This window comes from Pezoporus flaviventris, unplaced genomic scaffold, assembly GCF_033815535.1.
Source record: "Pezoporus flaviventris isolate CSIRO_AGI_PZ_B2104156 unplaced genomic scaffold, CSIRO_AGI_Pfla_v1 ptg000020l, whole genome shotgun sequence".
Classification (NCBI taxonomy): domain Eukaryota; kingdom Metazoa; phylum Chordata; class Aves; order Psittaciformes; family Psittacidae; genus Pezoporus; species Pezoporus flaviventris.
Genome location: NW_026892568.1, coordinates 5,908,398 through 5,930,059, shown reverse-complemented (window position 1 = coordinate 5,930,059; position 21,662 = coordinate 5,908,398). Strand labels below are relative to the sequence as shown.

Below are 21,662 nucleotides of genomic sequence, written 5' to 3'. Positions count from 1 at the left end.
GATAGAGTTCTCTAGCGCATCGTGCTCTCCAGTGACTGCCGTTTGTCCTGTGTTGATGGGAGTCTGCCTCCCTGATTGCAGCCTCCCTTTTCCTGCCAGTTAACCCAGTGGCTTTGCCCCAGTTGGACCCACCCCGCAGTGCCTGGCTTGGTGGAGGACCTGTTTGTCAGCGTTGGTGGGGATCCCATTCACAGGGGTGCTGTGAAGCATCGAACCCCAGGACAGGCCATTTGCAGGCAGGAAAGCACTGCAGGCAGCTGAACATCTGGATGCAGGGATGGGTGCTTGTCCAGGTATCCCACCCAGCAGCACCCATAGTCACAGGGGAAGCAGGGGAGCCCTGCATGCCCAGGGAGCTGAGCACAGCGCTGGGCTCTGGCTATGGTAGGGTCAGAAGCTCTTGGCTCTCACCCAGCCTCCATCCTAAGCTTGCTGGGCGACTTTGGTTGAGTTTCTTCACCCCGCTGTGGCTGAGCTCCTTCCCTATCGGAGCGGGTGAATCTCCTCCGAGCCTACTGGGAAGCTGCATCCGAAGCAGCCGGTTTTCCAGGAGGAGCCGGGTGTGGGTGGCCGCAGCGGACGTGCCTGTGGATGCAGGGGCGACAGGAAGGGAGATTCCTGCAGAAGACGTCACCTCTTTGGGTCTCAGTTTTGGGTGAGACATCAAGCGTCCATAGAGCCCAGCATGAACCCACTGTGTGTGGGGCAGGGCCACCCCCAGGCCAGGCAGGGCAGGTCGGGTGAGGCTGCCACCTCCAGCCCCCGGAGGGGGAGATGGTTGGTGCTCTGCAGGATTAGGGGTGAGAGTCCCTGCGTGGCTTTTGTTTGTCCAAGAGGGCATTTGGTGTGTCTGGAGCACATGGGCCTTCTCCCACCACACGGCAAAAGGATGCTGTTCCTGCAGTGCCCGGACAGAGCATCCCTCCATGCAGGGTAACCGTGGCTGGTAGTGCAGGGATGCTCGCCGTGTGGGGACACACAGGCTGGATGTTGAGGGATGCTGTGGCTGGCAGTGCAGGGATGCTCATGGCGCAGGAACACTCAGGATGGATATTGAGGGATGCCCGTGAAGCAGGGATGCTCAGACCTGCAGTGCGGGGAGGCTCAGGGCATGGGGATACTTGCAGCCAGCAGTGTAGGAATGCCATGGGAAGACAAGGGGAAGGGATGAGGGCCTGTGACAGAGGCCCAGCAGAGAGGTGGGACTGGCAAGGAGGTGTCTCCTGTTATCAATCTGTGCTCTCCACAAAGGCTTGAAGTGGAAGAGCGCAGACCACAGTGATCGGACAAAACCCGGGGGGGGGGGGTCACAGCTAAAGCAGCGCTTTCTGGAGCCTGACTCTCCCTGGGGGAGCCAGGGCAGGAGTCTCCAAGGGGTGCTTTGTGGGGGGGGGGGGACACAGACAGGATGCTTGGGAGCCAAATCCAGGCCAGCTCTGCGGAGGGATCGTGTCCGCTTCCAGCACCTCAGGGAGAAGCCGCCGGGGCCGAGCTGTGCAGTGAGGGGCAGGGGTGATGCCGATGCCGTACCCGCTGCGCTGGCACCGGGTGCTGGCCGGGCAGAGACACGCCTGGCTCCACGCAGCCGGCACAGCCGGCGCCGGGTGAGCGCCCGGGGGGGGTAAATAGGGGTTGGTGCCGGGCCGGGTGCCAGCGGCACGGGTGAGGAGCCTGCCCTGGCCGGCGGCTCCACGGGTGCCCCCTGCATCCCATGATGAGCTCAGCCCAGCGGGCAGTACAACAGGGGGTGCAGCCTGGACCCATGGGGAAACTGAGGCACAGGGCACAGTGCAGGGGCTGGTTGGGGGTATGCCATGTGGGGCTGTGCCATCCTGGCTCCTCCACCAGTGAGGATTCAAATGGCCACGGGCTGGCACTTTGCCATGGTTGAGTTATGGGCCCATCACTACAAGAGAGACATTGAGGTGCTGGAGCCAGAGAAGGGAATGGAGCTGGTGCAGGGCCTGGAGCGCAAGTGTGATGGGGAATGGCTGAGGGACCTGGGGGGTTCAGTGTGGAGAAGAGAAGGCTCAGGGGGGACCTGATGGCTCCCTACAAGTGCCTGACAGGAGGATGGAGCCAGGAGGAGCTGGGCTCTGCTCCCAAGGAACAAGGGATGGGACAAGAGGAGACAGCCTCAAGCTGCACCAGGGCAGGTTTAGATGGAGCTGAGGAACAATTCCTGCCCCAGAGGGTGCTCAGGCATTGGAACAGGGCAGGGCTGGAGTCACCGTCCCTGCAAGTGTTCACACAGCGTGGAGACGAGGCCTCAGTGCCGTGGGTTAGGGGTGGCCTCGGCAGTGCTGGGAGCGGTTGGACCTGATGAGCTTGAGGCTCTTTCCCAGCCCGGTTCTTCCATGATCCCGTGGCCGAGGGTGCGGGTCCCGCTGGCGGCCGCGCTGCTTTCCCAGCCCCACACACGTGTGAGCAGTTCCCGGCGCTGCTCTTGGCAGCCCCGCGCTGCACAGAAGCTCTCTGCCTCCCTCGAGGCCTCGCTCAGCGCCGGCCCCACGCTGCCGAGCCTCATCCTGCCTGGGCAGGCGCTGGAGCAGGGATGGGAGCCCGGTGGGACCCCTCGGAGGGGGCATGTTGGGGAGCCCGCAGCTGGAGTTAACCCTTGGGATGCCACGCTCCTGGAACCATCCACTTCAAGGGCTTTTTGGCACCAAATCCGTGTTTTCCTGTGTTTGTCTTCCTGGGATGTGAATGTGATCCTGGCAGGGAGCGGGGGGTTTGTGGATCAGGCCCATGGGTGCTCCCAGCCTGCTGCAAACACACAGGAGGTGATGATGTGCCTGGGATGGGAAGGGTCTGGATCAGCCTCAGCCCTGCAGCCCTTTCCCTGCCTGGCTCTAGGGTGTCCCGGCTGGAGGTGCATCTCCAAACCAGTCTGGGAGGGCTGTGGGACTGGGAATGCTGTGCCGTGAGGAAGGCCATGGAGCCTGGAGCTGCCGGGACGCCAACAGGAGGAGAAGGTGTTGAAGAAATGGGGAAAAAAATGGGGAAAGTGGTCAAAAGGAGCACATGGGTGGAAAGAGGAAGAGGGATGCAGGGAAACCTTCCCCTTCCCAGGGGTTTGTTTCCAGTTTGTAGCTGGGGATGAACCCTTTCTGCTTCTGGGGACCTGCTGCTTTCCCACCCACCCATGCTGTCCATGGTCTGCATGGTCCTGCCCCGTGTCCCAGCCTTGCTGGGCAGGGAACTAGTCTGAGGAATGCTGCTTGGAAAGGGGCAAAGACACAGACACTGCTGTGCAGATGCTGACAGCTGCCTCCTGGGGCTGGGGAGCCAACAGGGACACCCCCTGTGTCCTAGGGCACCCACTGCATCCCAGCCCCGCTTACTGGACCCCACCAGCCAGCCCAGTGCCATTGCAGGAGGTGGTTCGGGATGGGATTTAGGGAGAGCTTGTGCTATTCAGATAATGGGCATTGCTCAACTCCAGAGCCAGCCTGGGGGGGGCTGTGGGATGTTTCAGCCTCTTTCGGATGTGCACAGTGGGAATATCCATCCAGCCCTTCTCCTCCTAGCACAATGCAGGCTCTGCCCCTCTGCAGTGGCTAAGGCCCTCTCTTCCTCCTCCTCACCCCTGTTTCCCAGCTCAGGCAGTTTCCAGCTGATGGGAGCAGTCCCACAATGGGATGTGGCTTTGGAAGAGCTTTCGGGTTGGTGGAGCCGCTGGCTGCCACTCTGGAAGGGGTAATTAGGGTGATCCCATCCTGATCCCCTCAGCTGTGGTGAAGAGTCACGAGTCCTTCACCGGCAGCCACTCCAAGCCCATTCTGCACTAATGAGGCTGTTTACAAAACAGCACAGATTGCAGTAAGGACCGCAGCATCCCTTGGTTTCCTTTAATTACCATTTGCATGAGGAATGGGCCGGCCCCCTCTTCAACCCTGCCTTCCTGCGGAGGGGCCATACAGCAGAGTATGGCTTTGTATGGGATCTGCCATGCGAGGTGGGGAGAGACCTCGGGAGAGGAGGAAAAGAGAGCTGCGGATCTCTGAGGATCTGCGTCCAGCTGCAAGGAAAGGGACTCCTTCCCCAGGACCCCGCTATGTTTTAGTGGGGTTGGAGCACTCCAAGCCTGGCTCTCAGGCTTTGATTTTCCCTAGGAAACAGCAAAGGAACTTTTCAAAGCAGTTAATCCTCCCTGGCCCGGCCATGGGGCAGAGGAGGAGCGGCGGCATTCCGTGCCCCCCGCATCCCTTCCCCTTTCTTTCCCTTTTGACTTGGCGGATGAATTCCAGGGATGTTAATCCGTTCTCAACCCCTCGGTGGAGAATGAAACGTCCTCTCCGTGTGGGAGGAAGGAATTCATTCGAATTAATTGCGGGAAGGAGCCATCGGGGGGGGGGCGGGAGAGTGTGAGGCTGTGTGGGGTGAGCATCCTCTGCGGCTCAGTGGTCCCCAATGGGGAGCGATGGGGGGGACACAGGGATACCCGGGCTGGCACAATCCTCACATTCACTGAGGCTTCGGCCATAAAATGCCAGCCATGCGCTCTGTGGGCCAGGCCTTGGCAGCAGGGATGGGCACGGAGGGTGAGTGGGGAGCGGAATGGCCCCACTCAGCAGTTTTGGGGTGTTTCTGCCTATAAAAGGGAGGGAAGCACGGTCCCACGAGCAGGGGTGACGGGAGCTGTGGGGTCCGGCCCGTCCCGGGGGTGCACAGAGATGGAGCAGGAAGGATGAAGGAGGAAAGGGTCTGAGCTTGGGCTGGGTCAGCCCATTGAGGGTTCGTGGATGTGAAGATGGAGTGAGAGGAGGGCAGAGGCCGCCGGGATGGGGCAGGCGCTGTTCTGTGCGCCGGGAGGTCGGTGCGGCTGCGGGATGTGGTCACACAGGGTGCTGGGGGCTGCCTCCTGCCCTCACCTTCACCTCTTCTCTCTGCAGAGCTCCTGGGGTCTGCCAAGCGCCTCAATGTGAACTACCAGGATGCGGACGGGTGAGTGCCCCCCTGGCAGGGTGCTGGGTGCTGCTGCCAGCATGGGGCGGGGGGGGGGGGGTTGTTCTTCCCTGTATCCAGTCGGTTCTGCAGCTCTGGGTATCAGAAAGCTGCTGAGGCACAGGGGACACAGCAGCATCCCAAAGCCAGGGCAAGCCCCATAGAGGCAGAGCCAGCGCCTGCTGGAACTAAGGGCTGTGCTCGATCCATCCAGCAAAATAAAGCTCTTCGTGTCCCCTTCCATAGGGATGAGGGTGAAAAGGGATCACAGGGTGTCCAGCCGGTGACCCATGTCTTCAGTGCTGGTTGAAGCAGTGCCTGCATGTGCTTGTGCCTGTGTTTAATGTCCCAAGAGGAAAATCCCTTCATCTGGGGGGGTGTTAGAGGGGGACAAGCTGAGGTTGCCAAGTGACCACAGCATATTTGTGTAGCTCATCACTTCCAGAATCCAAGCACTTAATAAGATGGGTACTGAGAGTTAAAGAAACCACAAAGGGCCATAAAATAAATCAGTGTGGTGTTCTTATTGGATTAGTTCTGACCTGTGCTGCTGTTGTACCTAATTTCTACAGGTTTTCTGTTTGAGGGCTCTGGAGGAGGGGGTGTCCGTGATGAGCCCTGAAGGGCAGTGAGGGGTTGAGAATGTGCAGGATGGTTCTGTCTGAAAATAGCACTGTGCAAATGGAGCTTAATAGGGAAAAAATGTAATAATAGAAGCAATGATCTGGTTCTGATAGGGCACAGGGCTCCTGGAGGGCTGCTGATGGGAACAAGGGCAGAGGGTTCCCCATCAGAGAGGGCATGGGCATGGGCAGCACATGGGATGCAGGAAGGGGATGGCAGGGAGGTGAGAGCTGTGCATGGGAGAGCCACACGGATGATGGTGTCCTTGGTGTCACCTTGCTTGTGGGTTAGAGATGATGGGGCAGGTGAACGTGGGCTGCTGGAGCTGCCTCGAGGGCAGAGCTGGCCCCACAGGGATCCCTGCAAGGTTGGCTGGGGGTGTTTTGTACCTCCCACATTCTCGCTTCAAGGCAGAGCTCAGGGACACGGTGGCTGCACTGAAAGAAGGAGCATCCCTGCTGGGGTTCGCATCCCTCCTGCATCACCCATAGGGATGTGGGGATGCTCTGGGACCATGGATCGGGAGGAGGGAGCCATGGTAGCTGAGCTGTGTCCCCAGCACAGGGCTGAGCACGTTGGATTCCCAGGCTGGCTCTGCCTGGAAGCCCCTCACACCGCTTGGAGCAGCACATGGGCTAATCCCCAGCGGTGCAGGGACCCTTTGCTTGGCCTTGGCCCTTCACGTGGCAGCACAGGGGGAGCCCTGGGCAGACAGGCCCCTTTCACAGCCCCAAGACAGAGGGCTCTTTCATTACCAGCGGCCTCCCACAGTGTGCCGTGGGCTCCCGGCATCCCTGCTGGCATGGCAAGGGAGCAGCAGTGGCTGCTGTGCCGCTGTGTTTGCTGGGTGCTGTGAGCAGTGTGGCTGTGCTGCAGAGAGAGGAGGTGCATCTCTATCCATGCTGCCTGTCTGGGGGCTGAGGGACACTTCTTGCTGTGGTGTCGGGGTGCACAAGGTCCCTGCATCCCTTGCTGAGCCCTGGGGCTTGGACAGCACGAAGGGATTTATCTGCTTTGCTATGGGGAAACTGAGGCACTGGGAGCAGGGGATCAGGAGGGATGTGGCCATGACCAGGCAGTGACCAGCCCCATGTCCCTGTGCAGGCAGGGGCTGTAGGGACAGCGTGGTGGGGATGGGGCTGGGCTGAGCCCTGCCTTGTGTCACAGGTTCTCAGCACTGCACCACGCAGCCCTGGGCGGCAGCCTGGACCTCATCTCGCTGCTGCTGGAGGCACAGGCCACCGTCGACATCAAGGACAGCAATGGTAAGGGATGACCCCGACCCCCTGGCACAACCCCATGGCCCCAGGACACCCTGAGCAGGGCTGGGGGCCTCATCCATCCCTGCTGAGCCCCATTTCCTGCAGGGATGCGGCCCCTGCACTACGCAGCGTGGCAGGGGCGCGTGGAGCCCGTGCGGGTGCTGCTGCGAGCCGCTGCCTCCGTCAACATGGCCTCGCTGGATGGGCAGATCCCGCTGCACCTCTCGGCACAGTACGGCCACTACGAGGTGGTAAGTGAGAGCCCAGCACCCCACACACCCTCTGGGGTGAACCCCATCATGCAAGGGGTGAGCCCCGTAGTGTGGGATGATGCTGAGCTCCTGTACCACGTTGCTTGCCGCAGTCGGAGATGCTGCTGCAGCACCAGTCCAACCCCTGCCTCATCAACAAGGCAAAGAAAACCCCCCTGGACCTGGCCTGCGAGTTCGGGCGCCTGAAGGTGAGTGCTGGGGGCTCTGCCCTGCACTGGGCACGTCTCTGGAGCTCTTTGGCTCCTATGGGAGCAAAGCACTGGGTCTGGTTGTGCTTTCTCTCTGCCACAAGCCTCAGCGCCCAGCAGGCAGCATCTGCCTGGATAAGGCTGGATCCTGAACCTGGGAGCTGCAGGTTTTCTTCCTGACCTCACACAGGGCAGCATGGGGCTGGGAGGGAAGTGGGGAGTCCTCGCTCCTGGTTCCTGTTTAAGCTCAGATAGGCTTTGCTGGCTGGTCCCCACAAGCCATGAGCACCCAGCTCCGGGTCCTGGCATGGCTTGTGGGGACAGGGCCACCCTGTGCTCTGGGAGACCCCAACCCAGGCAGCACCACACCATCGGGCTGGGCTGGAGCTCATCCAGCCAGACTGTCCCATACCCCACTGGGGAGGGGAGCAGGGGGATATTTCCATCTTTGGAGTATCTATAATGTCTGCAGCTATAAACAGGGCAGTAAAAATAACTCCTCTGTGCCCCTGGGCTGCCCTGAGACGCTGAATGTTGCTCTGGGCTTGGAGAGACTGGAGCTTTTTAGGGCTTGGTCTGAAAAGCCCGATTATGGGAAGACTATTTCTGGTGCTTGTGACCTTTATGGCCTCTCATGACAGTGGGGCCATGCCAAGGACCAGCCAGCACCAGCCAAACCCTGGGGCTGCAGATGGAGGGGAGCAGAGGGATGGGGAGCAGAAGGCTGGCCCCAGGGATGAGCCCCATGCTGGGAGGGTGCGGGTGGGGGTACCTGCACCCCACTGTTCAATCTGTGGCCTGTGTAGGTGGCCCAGCTGCTGCTGAACAGCCACTTGTGCGTCGCCCTCCTGGAGGGGCAGTCCAAGGATGCCACTGACCCCAACTACACCACGCCCCTGCACTTGGCAGCCAAGAACGGGCACAAGGAGATCATCAGGTAACAGCCCCCCCCCCCAGCCTGGGCACTGCCCTGTCCTGCAGAAACCCATCACGGCTTCAGTCCTGCTTCCTCCCAAACCCACCTCGGTTCCTCATCCCCAGAGCCTCGGCGGTGCAAGGGGCTGTCCCCAGGCTGGCCCTGGCGCCCGTGTCCTGCTCTTCATCCCTCTCCCTGCTTCCCACCAGGCAGCTGCTGAAGGCCGGGATCGAGATCAACAAGCAGACAAAGACGGGCACAGCCCTGCACGAGGCCGCGCTCTACGGCAAGACCGAGGTGGTGCGGCTGCTGCTGGAGGTGAGCGCGGTGGCGGCAGCCACCATCCCCTTCCCCTCGGCCCCTCCATCTCCCGTGGGTCTGGTGGTACTTGTGGGGTCTGGCCGTGACCACGTCCCCTCGTGGGCAGGGCGGTGTGGATGTGAACATCAGGAACACCTACAACCAGACGGCGCTGGACATCGTGAACCAGTTCACCACCTCACACGCCAGCAAGGACATCAAGCAGCTGCTGAGAGGTGAGGTGGGGCCGGCACTGAGAGGGGCTTCTGCCCCGTGGGGCTCCCAGTGTTCCTCCTGAGCACCCAAACCAGCCTGGCTGTGAGCCTCAGCATCTTGGTCCTGTGTGATACATGCCCCAGTCGTCCCTATGGGCAGTGACCAGGGATCGAGTATTAATGTTTTCTTCTCTCCTCGCTCCTGTTTTCTCCCCCTCTTTCTCTTTCCTCCCTGTGCTCTGGCACCTTCTTTCTTCCCCCTGTCCCTTGTCTTCAGAGGCATCAGGAATCCTGAAGGTCCGAGCTTTGAAGGACTTTTGGAACCTCCACGACCCAACCGCTCTCAATGTCCGGGCAGGAGATGTCATCACAGTGAGTCTGCTCCCTGCTCCCTGTCCCCCTGCTCCAGCATAGCCCCCAGGTACCAACCCCATCCCTCTCATCCCTGCGGCAGGTCCTGGAGCAGCATCCAGATGGGCGATGGAAGGGGCACATCCACGACTCCCAGAAAGGCACCGATCGGGTCGGGTACTTCCCCCCGTCCATCGCTGAAGTCATCAGCAAGAGAACAGGTCAGTGTCCATCCTACAGCCAGGGACAGCGCTCTGTGTGACACCCCCCCTGCACCTCCCCTAGGACAGGTCCCCACAGCCCATGGTGGGGGGCAGAGAAGGACCGGGGTGGGTGCAGGGGCTGTGTTTGGGGTTGAGGCTCGCACCTCCCGCACGAGCTCTGACCGCGCGTGTTTTGTCTTTGCCTGCAGGCATGGTTGTGCCCCGCGTGCCACCCGCACACCAGCGCCAGGGCCCCCCCGCGGCGCTCCCGGCCCCCCCCGGCGGCCTGCAGCACCTCCCCGACGAGTGTCCTCAGCAGGCAGCCCCCAGCGTCCCAGCCTATGGGCACCTCACCCTAACCCGGACGGCCCCGGGCCCTGACAGCTCAGGTCAGGGTGCAGCCGGGGACCTTCCCCTCTTCCCAGCCCTGCCCGCGCAGGGGGACACGGAGGGGGATGCTCTCCTTCCACCTCCCACGTGAGAGGGAGCAGGCACACGGAAAGGGAGTGTAGGGGAGCCCATAGAGCAGCCCCTTCCCTCCCCGTGTCCCAGGCTGTGTCCCCGTGTCCATTTGTGTGTCCCTTGCCAGCCCTGGTTGCCCTGTCTGTGTTGTGTGTGCCGGGAGGGAGGAGGGACCGATGCATCGTCAGTGGCTGCAGGGGTCTCGTGGGAGGCTGGTTTTAGGGGTATCAGTGTGCTGGCACATGGGTCCCTGCTGGGACCTGTGTGCCCTGTGTGAGCCCTGACCCTGATTGCTCCCTGATGCCCCGAGCAGCAGGAGACAGGAACAGTGTGGGCAGCGAGGGCAGCATCGGCAGCATCCGCAGCGCCGGCAGCGGCCAGAGCACCGAGGGCACCAACGGGCAGAGCACCAGCATCCTCATCGAGAACGCCAGGGTAGGCACCAGTCCCTGCTCCCCCAGGGCTGGAACCCCAGCCCTTAACTGGTTGGAGCTGTGCTCAGTGTTGGGGACCCAGCTCTGCTCATGAGGGTGCAACAGGGCCTCCCTGTTCCATCCCTCTCCTCTCCCCCAGCCTCTGCCCTCCACTGGTGACGACCTCCAGCAACACCACTTGGGATCAGAGCCACGTAATGGGCAGTTGACCCCCACAGCAGGTGAGGGGTGTCCCAGCTCCATGGGGCCTTGGGCACAGCTCTGCCCCCAGCCCTGGGGGTTGCTCGCTGCTCAGGTACCCCCATAACAGCTCCCCTGTCTCCTCTGTGCCAGGGACCCAGACCCACCAGCCCCCTGGCAGCTGCCCCCCCGGAGACAGGGTCTTCTCCCACCAGTTCCTGCGTCCTGAGCAGCTCCTCGAGGGGAAGGTAACTGGGGACCTGGTGTGCTGGGTGTGAGGGCCACAGCTGGGGGTCTCAGCCCAGTTCTCACTGCACTGGGGACACAGGGGATGGGTCTGGAGCACACAAGGAGCTCTTTCCTGGAGCACCCAGGTCCTTGCAGCCCCTGCATCATGGGCTGTCCTTTGCCCTGTCCTCTCCCCAGGATGCAGAAGCCATTTACAACTGGCTGAGCGAGTTCCAGCTGGAATCCTACACCGCCAACTTCCTCAACGCCGGCTACGATGTCCCCACCATCAGCCGCATGACCCCAGAGGTAAGTGGGGTCCTTCCCCACCTCCCAGGCTGCTGCAGTGGGTACCACTGCTGACCGCTGCCCTGCTCTGCTCACGGTAGGATCTCACCGCCATCGGGGTGACCAAGCCAGGCCACAGGAAGAAGATCTCCACCGAGATCGGGCAGCTCAGCATCACTGAGTGGCTGCCCAACTACATCCCGGTGAGTCCTGGTGCCGGGGCTTGGGTCCAGCACCCTCTTGTCCCAGGTCTGGGAGCGCTTTTACCCCAGCACAGGACTGGGGTCTGTAGGTACATAGAGGCTGTGTTAATGCAATTAGACCCTAATGCAGCCTCCAGGTCAAGGGATGGATGAAGGAGCTGCCCATGCCTCTGCTCACAGCAGCATCTCTGTGCTATTTCACAGGCTGACCTGATGGACTGGCTCAGCGCCATCGGGCTGCCCCAGTACCACAAAAAGCTGGTGAGCAATGGTTACGACTCCATCACCATCGTCACGGACCTGACGTGGGAGGATCTGCAGGAGATCGGCATCAACAAGCTGGGTGAGTCCCTGCCGCCATGGCCAGGGCAGCCAAGCTTCCCACCCAGGTCCCCACGCCCCATTCTTCCTCGGGCTGGGAGGTGCAGGCCTGTCCTGAGCACTCGGAAGGGGCAGTCCTTGGCTGTCCCTAAGGACTCCCTTGGCAGGCTGGAGCCACGAAGACACTGGCCGTAGTTTGTCTCCTCCCAAAGGCAGTGTTTGGATAACCCGGAGGCCTTTGCCCCTGTTTGTGGTGTGACCTCTTGGCCAGGAAACAAAGGCCACAGGGGCCAGAACCGACCCAACACCCCTTTCCCATTGCAACCTTCCTGCAGGCCACCAGAAGAAGATCATGTTGGCCGTCAAGAAGCTCCGAGACCTCCGCAAAAGCCTCAACCAAGCAGAAGCGACCCTGGCAAGGCGCAAAGTGCCCGGTGCCCTGGACATCGTCACCATCGAGTCACTGGAGAACGGCGAGTGCCAGTCCCCGCACACCCCCAGAATGACGACGTTCCAGGACAGTGAGCTCAGCTACGAGCTGCAGACAGCCATGTCCAACAGCTGCCACGACACCCTCGGCATCAAGAGCAGCCAGGGCATGTCCCGGAGCCAGGAGAGCATCGGGGTGCGCTCGCGGGGCTCGGGGCACTCGCAGGACCACGTCCTGTCCCGGCACCTCTCCAGCCCCTCGCAGGAGAGCCTGGGCAGCGGCGAGAGCAGCAGCAGCAGCAGCGGGCAGTCCTGCACACCCCCCCGCAGCAAGGAGAGCCCGGCCAGCCTGCCGGGGCTGCCCGGTCCTGAGCCCTATGGGAAGCTCGTCTCCCCCGAGGGGCTCAATGGCTTTGCCAATGGTGGCGGGGGCAGCCCGCTCAAGGAGAGGAACCTGCCCGAGGGCACGGAGCAGTACACCCGCCCGGCGGCTCAGAAAGGCAGCGGGACACCGGCGGTCACCCCTTGTACTCCTCCCCAGACACCCAGCAAGGCGGCAGCCCCGTATGTCTTCATGTACCCCCACGTCTCATTGAAGTCCCCAACGGTCCCTTCCCTCCTTGGAGCGGAGCAGCCCAAGACCCTGGTGCATCCCTTCTCCTCGGGACAGAAGAGCAGCCTGCAGACCTCAGCCCAAAAAGCCTTCTCCTACCTGCACAGCCAGTGCGGCCCCACGGAGCCGCCCTCCACGTGTCCCACCGCAGGGGCAGCCCCCGGTGCTTGGCCGCACGGGGAGCGGCACAACGGGGGCGAAGGCTTCAAGCACAAGAAGCGCTCGCACAGCCTGAACCGCTACGCGCTGTCGGACGGGGAGCACGAGGAGGAGGACGGGGCTCCCACCAGCACGCTGGGCTCCTACGCCACCCTGACGCGGCGGCCGGGGCGCAGCCAGATGCCCCGTTCCTGTGTGCAGGCAGAGACCAAGGTGACCCGCAGCCAGTCCTTCGCCATCCGGGCCAAGCGCAAGGGTCCCCCCCCGCCGCCTCCCAAGCGCCTCAGCTCCGTGTCCAGCGCCCTCGCAGACAGCGAGCAGCCCCCCGAGCCCCAGCGGCAGCCCACAGACCCCCAGGCCGTGCCCGATGCGGGTGACAGCGGCCGCAGCAGGACAGTGAAGAGCCTGGCGGCTGCGCTGGAGGGGACACCAAGTCCGCCCAAGCCCCTCCTGGCCCCAAAGCCGCTGCATGTGGCTCAGGACTGCGTCCCCAGGGGAGATGTGGATGGCGAGCCCTATAACGGCGGTGACAGCAGCAGCACCGTGCTTTCCGATGCTGGCAGGGACCCCTTTGAGAGCGGCAAGCCACGGAGACGGACATTCAGCGAGCCCAGCGCTCCCATGACAGAGGTGGTCGCACAGGGAGGGCGGGAGGATGCCTGCTCAGACACGGAGGAGGAGACCAAGCCAGAGGTGTCCTCCTCATCCTCCCAGAACAGCTCCAGCGAGTGCATCCCCTTTGCAGAGGAAGGCAACTTGACCATCAAACAGCGGCCAAAGCCCACCGGGCACCCCAAGGCTGATGCAGCCGTGCTGGACACAGAGCTGAGCTCCCAGCCAGCAGAGCCCCCCTGCTCCACTGGGAAGGAGCCGGTGGTGGCCCCCACTGTCACCAAGGAGCCGCCGGTGCTGGAGTTCAACCTCACCGAGTCGGACACAGTGAAGCGCCGGCCCCGGTTCCGGGAGCGGGAGCCGCTGCAGGCGGTGCTGAAGGCGTTCAGCATGGCCGGGCAGGCCGAGGCACCCACCAGCCCCAGTATGCCCCAGTACGCCCAGGCGCAGGCAGTGAGCATCGCCGGTCCCGCCGCGCCGGCACCGCAGGCTGGGCTGGCTGGGGATGCGTTTGATGATGACAGCGTGGAGTTCAGGATTGCCGAGATAGAGAAAAGCATCTTGTCTCTGGAGAAGGGGATCAAGAAGGCACCGAGCCCCACCAAAGCCCCCAGCCCCACGGAGCTGCTCGGCACTGCTGTGGTGAGGACGCCTGCTTCAGGTATGTGAGAGGTGGGAGTGGGACAGGATGCTTCCTCCTGGGTTGGTACAGGAGGTGAGGAGGATGCGTGCCATTGTACGCCATGGGTCCCCTTCCTTTGCAGATGTCCCCGCCAAGCACACCTCAGTAGCATCCACCAAGCTCGTGTTCTCCGGGCCCAAGACTATCTACCAGCAGGTCCTGCAGCCCTCCCGCCACGCCGTGGCTCCTTGGGCGGGCACTGAGGCGGTGCCGGATGTGATCGGGTCCCTGGCCGGTGCCGGGGCACTGGAGGCGGGCAGCAAGGTGTCGGTGAAGCCATCGGCATCAGCCCCGGGGCAGCTGGCGCACCAGCGGCTGGAGCAGACCAACTGCACCCTGGCTTCTGCGGTGCAGGCGGCAGAGAAGAAGATCACAAAGGAGGAGGTGGAGAGGTGAGGGAGATGCTGGGGATGGGCCCTCGAGGGGGATTGGGAAGCTCCCAGTGAGGGCAAGGTGAAGGGATGTACCTGTACAAGGGATGTAACATCGGGTCCATGTGAAGTCCCTGGGGATGGCAGGTGAAGGGATGTACCATCGGGTCCATGGGAATTCCCTGATGGTGGCAGGTGAAGGGATGTACGTGTACAAGGGATGTACCATCGGGTCCATGGGAAGTCCCTGGGGATGGCAGGTGAAGGGATGTACATGTGCAAGGGATGTACCATCAGGTCCAGCGTGGTCAACCCTTCCCCATCAGCACTCAAAGCCTTTGGGCTGTGTTTTGATCTCTCTCCCTTTCCTCCCCAGCCACCCCGGGGCCGTGCACTCAGCCAAGAACATCCTGGAAGACATCAGCAACATGTTTGATGACCTGGCCGACCAGCTGGATGCGATGCTGGACTGAGGCTCCCTCCTTCCCCTCCCTCCCTCCGGCCGCTCCCTTGTGATGGGGAAGAGCAGATCCAGCACTGAGGTGCCTCCAGGTCTCTCCAGCCGCCTCATCCCCACACTTTGCCCCGCGCTGGGAACGCTGCTGCCCCTCCTTGCTCGCCCCTGGCTCCGTATCACACGTGCCAGCGCGGCTGCGGGCTCGCTTCCGAGGGGGTCAGGCATTTCCCACCAGACTGGCAACGGGAGGAGAGCCCCGGGGGGCTGCGCAGGGAGGTCCTGGAGGCCACGGAGAAGCCGAGGAGCCTCCACAAGGGACCTTTCTGTTTCCCTGCTGCATTGTTGAGTCCTGCCTCTTATTATTTATCCCCTGCCAACAATGTGTCAGAGGAGAAACCTCCCCGGGCAGCCGGCACTGGGCTGGCTGTTCCCTGAGCAGATCCCACCCCGGCAGGGCCTGACAGCAGCTCAAAGGAGACGGGGTTTGTCGCAGTTTGGCAGCTCGCAGAGCGAGAAGGAACCTTTTCTGCTTTGCTGCTTTTCCAAACGCATCAGCGTCAGGCAGCGTGTAATCCAAGGGGATGGAAATCCCTCCTGCGGGACCCTCGCAGCCCTCGAGCATGGGAAGCAGTGGATGCTCCGCCACGGCCCTGCCGGACGGGGAGTTCTGGCTGCCCCTTGCCCAGAGAGAGGAGGATGGTGATGGCAGCGCCGAAGGCTTGTGCTTTGGGATCATGCTGCTAAAGGGAGCTGCCCTCTGCAGACACTGTGCCTATGAAACCAGCAGCCTGGTGCTCCCAGGGGGAAGTAGCAGCGCGGTTAGTGCTTTTTTTCCCCGTTTTTTTCCCCTCTCTATCCCTTATTTGGGGAGAAATCGGTCCCTTTTCCCACTCCCCTCCCTGCTGGCACTAACTCCACTGGGAGCATTGTTGAACAGGAGCAGCGTTTGGGACGCTTCCTTGCAGCAGGAGGGGTGACCCCACAGGCACCGGGTGCATTCAGCTCAGCAGCAGCTACCGTGTGTGCAGGCTGGATGTGGTCAGGGAGCAGCAGCAGTAGCTCCCCGCATCCAAGCAGGAGGAACGGCGGCATCGCTGGAAGATGGATTTCTCCAGCGGGATCTGTTCAGTAGTGCATGTCTAAATATGTCCAAGAGCCCTGAACTTGGCTTGCGCTCGGCATGCCAAGCAAGTGAAAGCATCCGAGCACCACAAGGGAAGCTAAGATTGTACTCAAGTGCCATTTGCTACAGAAATTCCTGACAAAGGGAAAAGAATAATCTACATATCCCCCTTCTTTTAAAATGATCACTGACACAAAACCAAACTGGAATGGGAGAAGGTGGCTCAAGAGGCAGTTGCTTCCCAGTCCTTTTGGGAGTCGAGACTGCATTGGAACTGTGCAGCCCCTTGTCCCCTTGCAGAGAGCAGAGCCTGCCTGGACATTCCTGAGGGGTTTAACTGCTGGAAAGCAGGAGCAAGGACAAAATATTCCCTTTGGAAAAACAGAAACCCTCTCTTTGGCTGGGACTTGAGGTCAGTTGGAGGCGGATGAGACCGCTCTCTCCTGGCTAGCTGGTTGCTCTGACTGATGTATTTAAATGCCCGTATGTGACAGGCGAGTGCTACACCACAGACCCGACTGGTTGTAAATAGCTACAACCAGTGGCACTTTATGAGAAGGTTTGTGGAAACCTTTTGAAACTGATTTTTACTCGAGTCAACCTGGGACAAGCCCAGTTCTTTCTTTTCCCAGTGTTGATAAACTGTAAATGTTCGTGGGTTTTTTTCTAAAGGCCAATGTATATATTTTAAATGTGATTTATTCTATATATTTACTAACCAGAACTGCAAGCCTTGGACTCTAGGGTCAGGGATGAGGACACTGGCGTGGAGCTGTCGCTGTCTGAGCCACCTGAGGGCAGCACCACGCTGCTCTCGTTGTCAATAAGGGAATTGAACCATTTGATTTTTGCAGAAGAATGCCTATTTTTGAAGCTCTAGATCTCTATTTTGAAGCTACTGTATGGTGTGTAAGTTATGTACACTGCAAGTGGGACTAACTGACCCCAGCTGCTCCGTGCAGCAAGGCAGTGAGGGGAAAAAATAGCCCGTGTAATCACCAGACTGACAACAGATTCTAAACCATCTGCTCTGTTTGTGTTAATCATGTGTTTTGTTTTCCACTAACATGCAGTAAGATTAAATGCTATTAAACAGTGGGGCATATTTTACCCTTTTGATAGCTCTGCCTAGTTGTGTGTCCTTCATGTCAAATCGCACCTACTCTGAAGTTCATTGAGGATCAGCTTCATCCTGACCTTGGAGACCTTAAGACTGGGGTTTCCTCTGATAAGCTCCCCTGGTGAGAGTCCCACTGCTACCTCCAGCAAGGTTAGTGTTCAGCTGGGGTCTTACCACCATGGTGAGAGTGCAGGGACCAACATGACCTTCCCCTGCCCTGCTCTGGGCACATCTGAAGCCTCAGGCACCCAAGGAGTAAGCCACAGTGCCACCAGGTCCTGCTTTGCTCAGGAACAAGAAGCCCAGGCTGCCCCATCTCACCACACCGCTGTTCTCTGGTGCTCCCAGTGCCTGTTCCAGCTCATCCCAACCTTCCATCCAGAGGGCTTCACACGGTGCCACCAGCCAAAGCAGTGCCTGGGATCCAGGAGACCATGAGGTAAGTGAGTGTTACTCTGCAGGAAGAGGCATTCAGAGCTGGACAGATTTGCCTGAAGCTGAGCAGAAAGTGCCAGGATCAGGTCCCAGGAGCATCCAGCTCCCTCAGGCCGTGTCCCTACAACAGGTAATTCAGAGCAGTCATACACACTTCTACCTCCTTGCTTTGCTGGGTGCAAACTCATTCCCACTCTCACTGTGTGTGTTATCCAGCTCACTCATTTATTGCCATTCATACACTGGATGTGTGTGGGTCTGAGTTTCTTGCCTGTTTTTTTTTGAATACAATTTACAAGTTTTAATACAAATCAAATATTTGTACATACATCCCAAAAATTTTAATATAAAATATACACCATTTAAAAACATTTTGATGTAGGAAACTTCTGAAGCTGCGTACCCTGACCCTCGGGTACCTCAGTGGTGGAGGGAAGGGGGGCATTGGCAATTGCATCCAAAAGGCTTCATTCATAGGCCTTGGCTCCCTCCAAGTCTAACGGGAAGGAGGGTGCAGGAAAACATCTGTGATCACCCAGAGAAGGAAAGCATGGAGGTGCCTCCCCTAGAAGAAGGTGTAGGCAGGAGGAAGCACCGGTATCTGCTGCCTGTTATCACCTACAACAGTGGCACAGGGCAAGAGCTAAGGGTTTGGAGGGGTTGTTCTGCAGGGAGCAGCTTCGTGGTGGCTCTGGCTCCAGCTCAGCCTGGCCATAGAGGAGACTGTATCTGAGCTGAGCCTGGCATAGGGGAGCAAAGCTGATGTCTCAGGTGCCAGGGTAGCAGATCTGGAACTGGTGTTCAGTGAGTTCAGTGAGCCTGAGAACGATACAGCTTGTTCTCCCTAGCCAGGAGCTCTGCAGTCCCCAGAGGAGTGAAGGCAGAGTTCAGCCTGGCTGGCAGAGCTGAGCAGAACCCCCCTGCAAGCAGGGGTGGCCTGGTGCTGCTGCACTGCAGGAGAGCAGCATGGAAGCATGAGCTGCTGGCTCCCTATCCCAGCCCTGCCAGCAGCATGGAACCTAAACATCCTCTCTCCAACCACAGGAACAGGGTCCAATCCTCTCAACACCCCAATAGCCTCCTCCAGCATCCTTCATGTCCCCAGAGCTCAGAGGCTGGCTGTACCCCCTTTGCTCTCCTACCAGACCCCCAGCAGGGAGAAGGGTATTGCTTAGAGACACACAGTAGTGTGCATGCTCTCTGGTTATGCTGAAATGTACGGAAGACGGAGTGGAGCAGCAGGGCAGAGTCTGGGGGATCCCAGTCAGCTCCCTGCCTGCCAGGGAAGAACCAGCATCCATTTGTTAGCCAAAAAGGAGAAGTATCAGCTTTAGACTGTAGTGTTAATAGTGGGAGCAAAACCAGTGCCAGGATCTACCAGCTTTAGACAGTTTTTAGCACTAGGAAGACAGTATCTCCATGGGCTGAAACAAGTCTGGTAGCCAAATCTGTGTGCTCCTGTGTGGCCCTCAACTGTCAAACCACAATGGCACCAGTGTTCCCAGTGTAACTGGGGTCTGGCCAGAGTTCAAGAGCATGTGTGCCATGCTGGGGCAAACCATGGTTTGCAGCAGCCCTCAGGAACAGGCTTCTCCCAGTGAAATGAAGAACAGACCTCCAGAAAAACAGGGAACAGGTCTGAGGGCAGCAGCATGGAGGGGGAGACCTCCAACCCCTATCACAGAAAGATATGATGAGGGATGTTTCCCTGTGCCTTGAAGAGCAAGCAGGGGATGTAGCACAGTGCCAGAACTGGGAAAGAGGGTGTCCACCAGCTCCACGTTAGCCACAACTGCTAGATGCAGGTATCCTGCCTGGAAAGACATTGCCCTCCCTCCATGGCAGGATAGGCAGGGCTCAGGTTTTCTCTCTAGCTGTGGCCTTCTCAAGCAGGCATTTTACTGAAGCAAACCAGCACTGTGAATCACGAGAAGGATCATGCTTGTAAACTGCTCTGGGCCTTGCTAAAGCAGGTAAGAGCTGGTTCAACAAGGCTGGAGGAAGCTGAGCCATGCTGCCCCCCTGCAGGCCGGCAGAGCTGCCCTCAGCCTCCCTCTGCACCAGATCACTAGGGTCAAACGTGGACAGCTTTTCCTAAAGCCCTGCCTTGAAGCACTCAGCAGCCGGCATATGGCTACAGCAACAACGCTAGAGGGCAGGCCTGGCACAGCCTGGCCATGGCAGAGGCTTTCCCAGCACCCTGCCAGAGACCCTTCCCCGTGTCCCGTTGGGAATGTGAGCTCCAGGCCTCACCTGGCACCCAGCACCCCTGGAGCTGCAAGAGAGAGGGCTCCTTTGCCCCAGGACACAGGGAGGTGGGTGAGGACATGCATACACATCATCCAGGAGAGCACGCGGATATGAGAAACCAAAATGGGTTTCAATAGAGATCTCTTGCTTCAGCAGCCCTATGCTGGCCCCAGATTCCCCTGCCAGCTCCAAGAAACCCATCTGCTCACACAGAAGGAAGGAGTCACTTCATTTCAGCATCACCATGCTACTAACAGAAACCTCTAGTAATAAATAAATAAAGGAAGAGCAGCCTTAACAGCCACTGGAGCTTGCAGGCTCCCTTGGGAGCGCCCAAGCAGGCTGGGGAAGGGCTGCATACCTGGGGGATCCTGCTAGCAGTGCCCTGCCTGGGACCCCTGGAAGGTGCTGATGTAGTTTGGCAGGGAGCTGTCTGGTTTGCACGTGTGAGGGAAAGCTCCCCGAGCCTTTGGAGCAGCCACTCTCAGTGCAGGCTGTGGCTGTGTGGCCCTGGCTCCAGAGAACTCGAGCTCAGAGGGGTTAAAATGGAGAATTCATCCCCAGCTTTGTTTCAAACTGCAATTTCTGCCTCTTCTGGTAGCGGACCCGGACCCTGGAGAAGGCAGAAGAAAGAAAGGAGTCAGCATATGGACTTGGGCCCTGTAGGACCATAAGAAAGGAACTGAATCCAGAGAGCAACCCATCTCGGTCCTACCCCATCCAGCCAAGTCCCATCTCCAGGGAAAGCAGAGAAAGGTCTAAAAAGCCTTCCCAGGAACAGAGAGAGCAGCTCTGTCCCCATCAGGGTTCTCTCAATCCCCACTGTTTTTCCTCACCAACCCATTTCCTGACTCAATGCTCATTAGTGTTAACTCCCAGCTCTGCTGCTCCCTGTGCTAGGAAGAACAACCGGTCGCTTTGCCTGCTCCTAATTCTTGGCTTCAGTCTCTTCCTGTGAAAATGAGTCCCACAGTCCAGGCACTGTGTGAGGACGTATTTCCTCTGCTGTGATTCAATGCCTCTCTGTCCTCGTGGGACGAGATGGAGAGAACAGCCCTCTCCAGTTCCACACCGGTATTCCACAGACCTTGGCTGTGTCCCTCTCATTGGTTTGAGATAAGGAGATTCTGGTCTCTCTTCCTGCTCCCAATCACTGCCACTGCCCCTCCCTGACCCTCTTTCCTCCCCGAGAGGTGGAACAGGAGCTTGCACACAATGGCCAGGTGATTTACACAATGCAATCATCTTTTCCTTTTCATTCCCCACCCTCTTCCCTGTGCAGCATTTCTCTGCAGCTCAAGGCCAGGCTGGAGTGAGGTGCCAATCCTTTCTCCCCATCTTCCCTACTATCCCCATACCTGATTTCATGCAGCTTGACTATCTCGTTGATGATAACCACAAGGACCAAAGAAAGAAAACCCAAGAGCCATGAGACCGGTGAGATGGAGACATGGTTAAAGGTCAATGAAGAACTGAGGTTTTCCCAGAGTTTCAGGTCCAGCACAGTCTGTGCCACTTGCCCAAGCAATCTAAGATCATAAAGAGACACAGCACATCTCAGCAGAGCTAACAGCCCTCCCAGGACCTGCACATCGAGCTTCAGGCCCAGATGTAACACTCCCTAGTTCACAACAGTTCACCAATTCAGTGCAGAACAATTGCCATGTACAGTCATTTTCCTCAGCACCAGCAAACTGGTGCTGGAGCAGATCTAGAGCCCTCCCTCCTCCAGCACCCTGGAGTGCCCCAACAGGGCCTGGGGATACTCACACAACAGCCACAGTGAGCGTCCACCACCGGTTGGAGAGGGGGCTCTTCTTCCACAATGGCTTGGTGCGATGGACGTGGGTGATGGATATGAACACTACAGGGACAGAGGGAAGGGGGTTATTTAGCATCACACACGTACTTTACAATATACACCAACAGCTATAAACTCAAAGGGGTTTATGTCCCTGAAACCAACCGTTCATTCAAGGTCCTTTCAGAGCAGACTCCCCACAGCAATTCCAAGATA

At 59.3% G+C, this 21,662-nt stretch overlaps 2 protein-coding genes across 2 annotated transcripts in view; one reads left to right on the top strand and one right to left on the bottom strand.

The window, feature by feature from the left end:
- Nucleotides 1–16,961, top strand: part of CASKIN2 (CASK interacting protein 2) — a 29,691-nt gene extending 12,730 nt beyond the window's left edge. The window contains exons 2-20 of the mRNA XM_061455532.1: nucleotides 4,896–4,947; nucleotides 6,739–6,836; nucleotides 6,939–7,084; nucleotides 7,198–7,293; nucleotides 8,100–8,230; nucleotides 8,419–8,527; nucleotides 8,637–8,745; nucleotides 9,002–9,096; nucleotides 9,179–9,296; nucleotides 9,488–9,667; nucleotides 10,054–10,175; nucleotides 10,314–10,395; nucleotides 10,508–10,602; nucleotides 10,781–10,891; nucleotides 10,972–11,073; nucleotides 11,278–11,416; nucleotides 11,730–13,868; nucleotides 13,972–14,281; nucleotides 14,637–16,961. Coding sequence (XP_061311516.1) covers nucleotides 4,896–4,947; nucleotides 6,739–6,836; nucleotides 6,939–7,084; nucleotides 7,198–7,293; nucleotides 8,100–8,230; nucleotides 8,419–8,527; nucleotides 8,637–8,745; nucleotides 9,002–9,096; nucleotides 9,179–9,296; nucleotides 9,488–9,667; nucleotides 10,054–10,175; nucleotides 10,314–10,395; nucleotides 10,508–10,602; nucleotides 10,781–10,891; nucleotides 10,972–11,073; nucleotides 11,278–11,416; nucleotides 11,730–13,868; nucleotides 13,972–14,281; nucleotides 14,637–14,733 — 4,331 coding nt within the window. The 3' untranslated portion in view covers nucleotides 14,734–16,961. The remainder of the gene's footprint in view (nucleotides 1–4,895; nucleotides 4,948–6,738; nucleotides 6,837–6,938; nucleotides 7,085–7,197; nucleotides 7,294–8,099; nucleotides 8,231–8,418; nucleotides 8,528–8,636; nucleotides 8,746–9,001; nucleotides 9,097–9,178; nucleotides 9,297–9,487; nucleotides 9,668–10,053; nucleotides 10,176–10,313; nucleotides 10,396–10,507; nucleotides 10,603–10,780; nucleotides 10,892–10,971; nucleotides 11,074–11,277; nucleotides 11,417–11,729; nucleotides 13,869–13,971; nucleotides 14,282–14,636) is intronic.
- A 2,175-nt stretch (nucleotides 16,962–19,136) lies between these two features.
- The window catches only part of TMEM94 (transmembrane protein 94), a 48,917-nt gene continuing 46,391 nt past the window's right edge, over nucleotides 19,137–21,662 (bottom strand). Inside the window, exons 31-33 of the mRNA XM_061455550.1 lie at nucleotides 21,416–21,509; nucleotides 21,004–21,174; nucleotides 19,137–20,258 (exon numbers count right to left, since the gene is read on the bottom strand). Of these exons, the coding sequence (XP_061311534.1) occupies nucleotides 20,186–20,258; nucleotides 21,004–21,174; nucleotides 21,416–21,509 (338 nt within the window). The 3' untranslated portion in view covers nucleotides 19,137–20,185. The remainder of the gene's footprint in view (nucleotides 20,259–21,003; nucleotides 21,175–21,415; nucleotides 21,510–21,662) is intronic.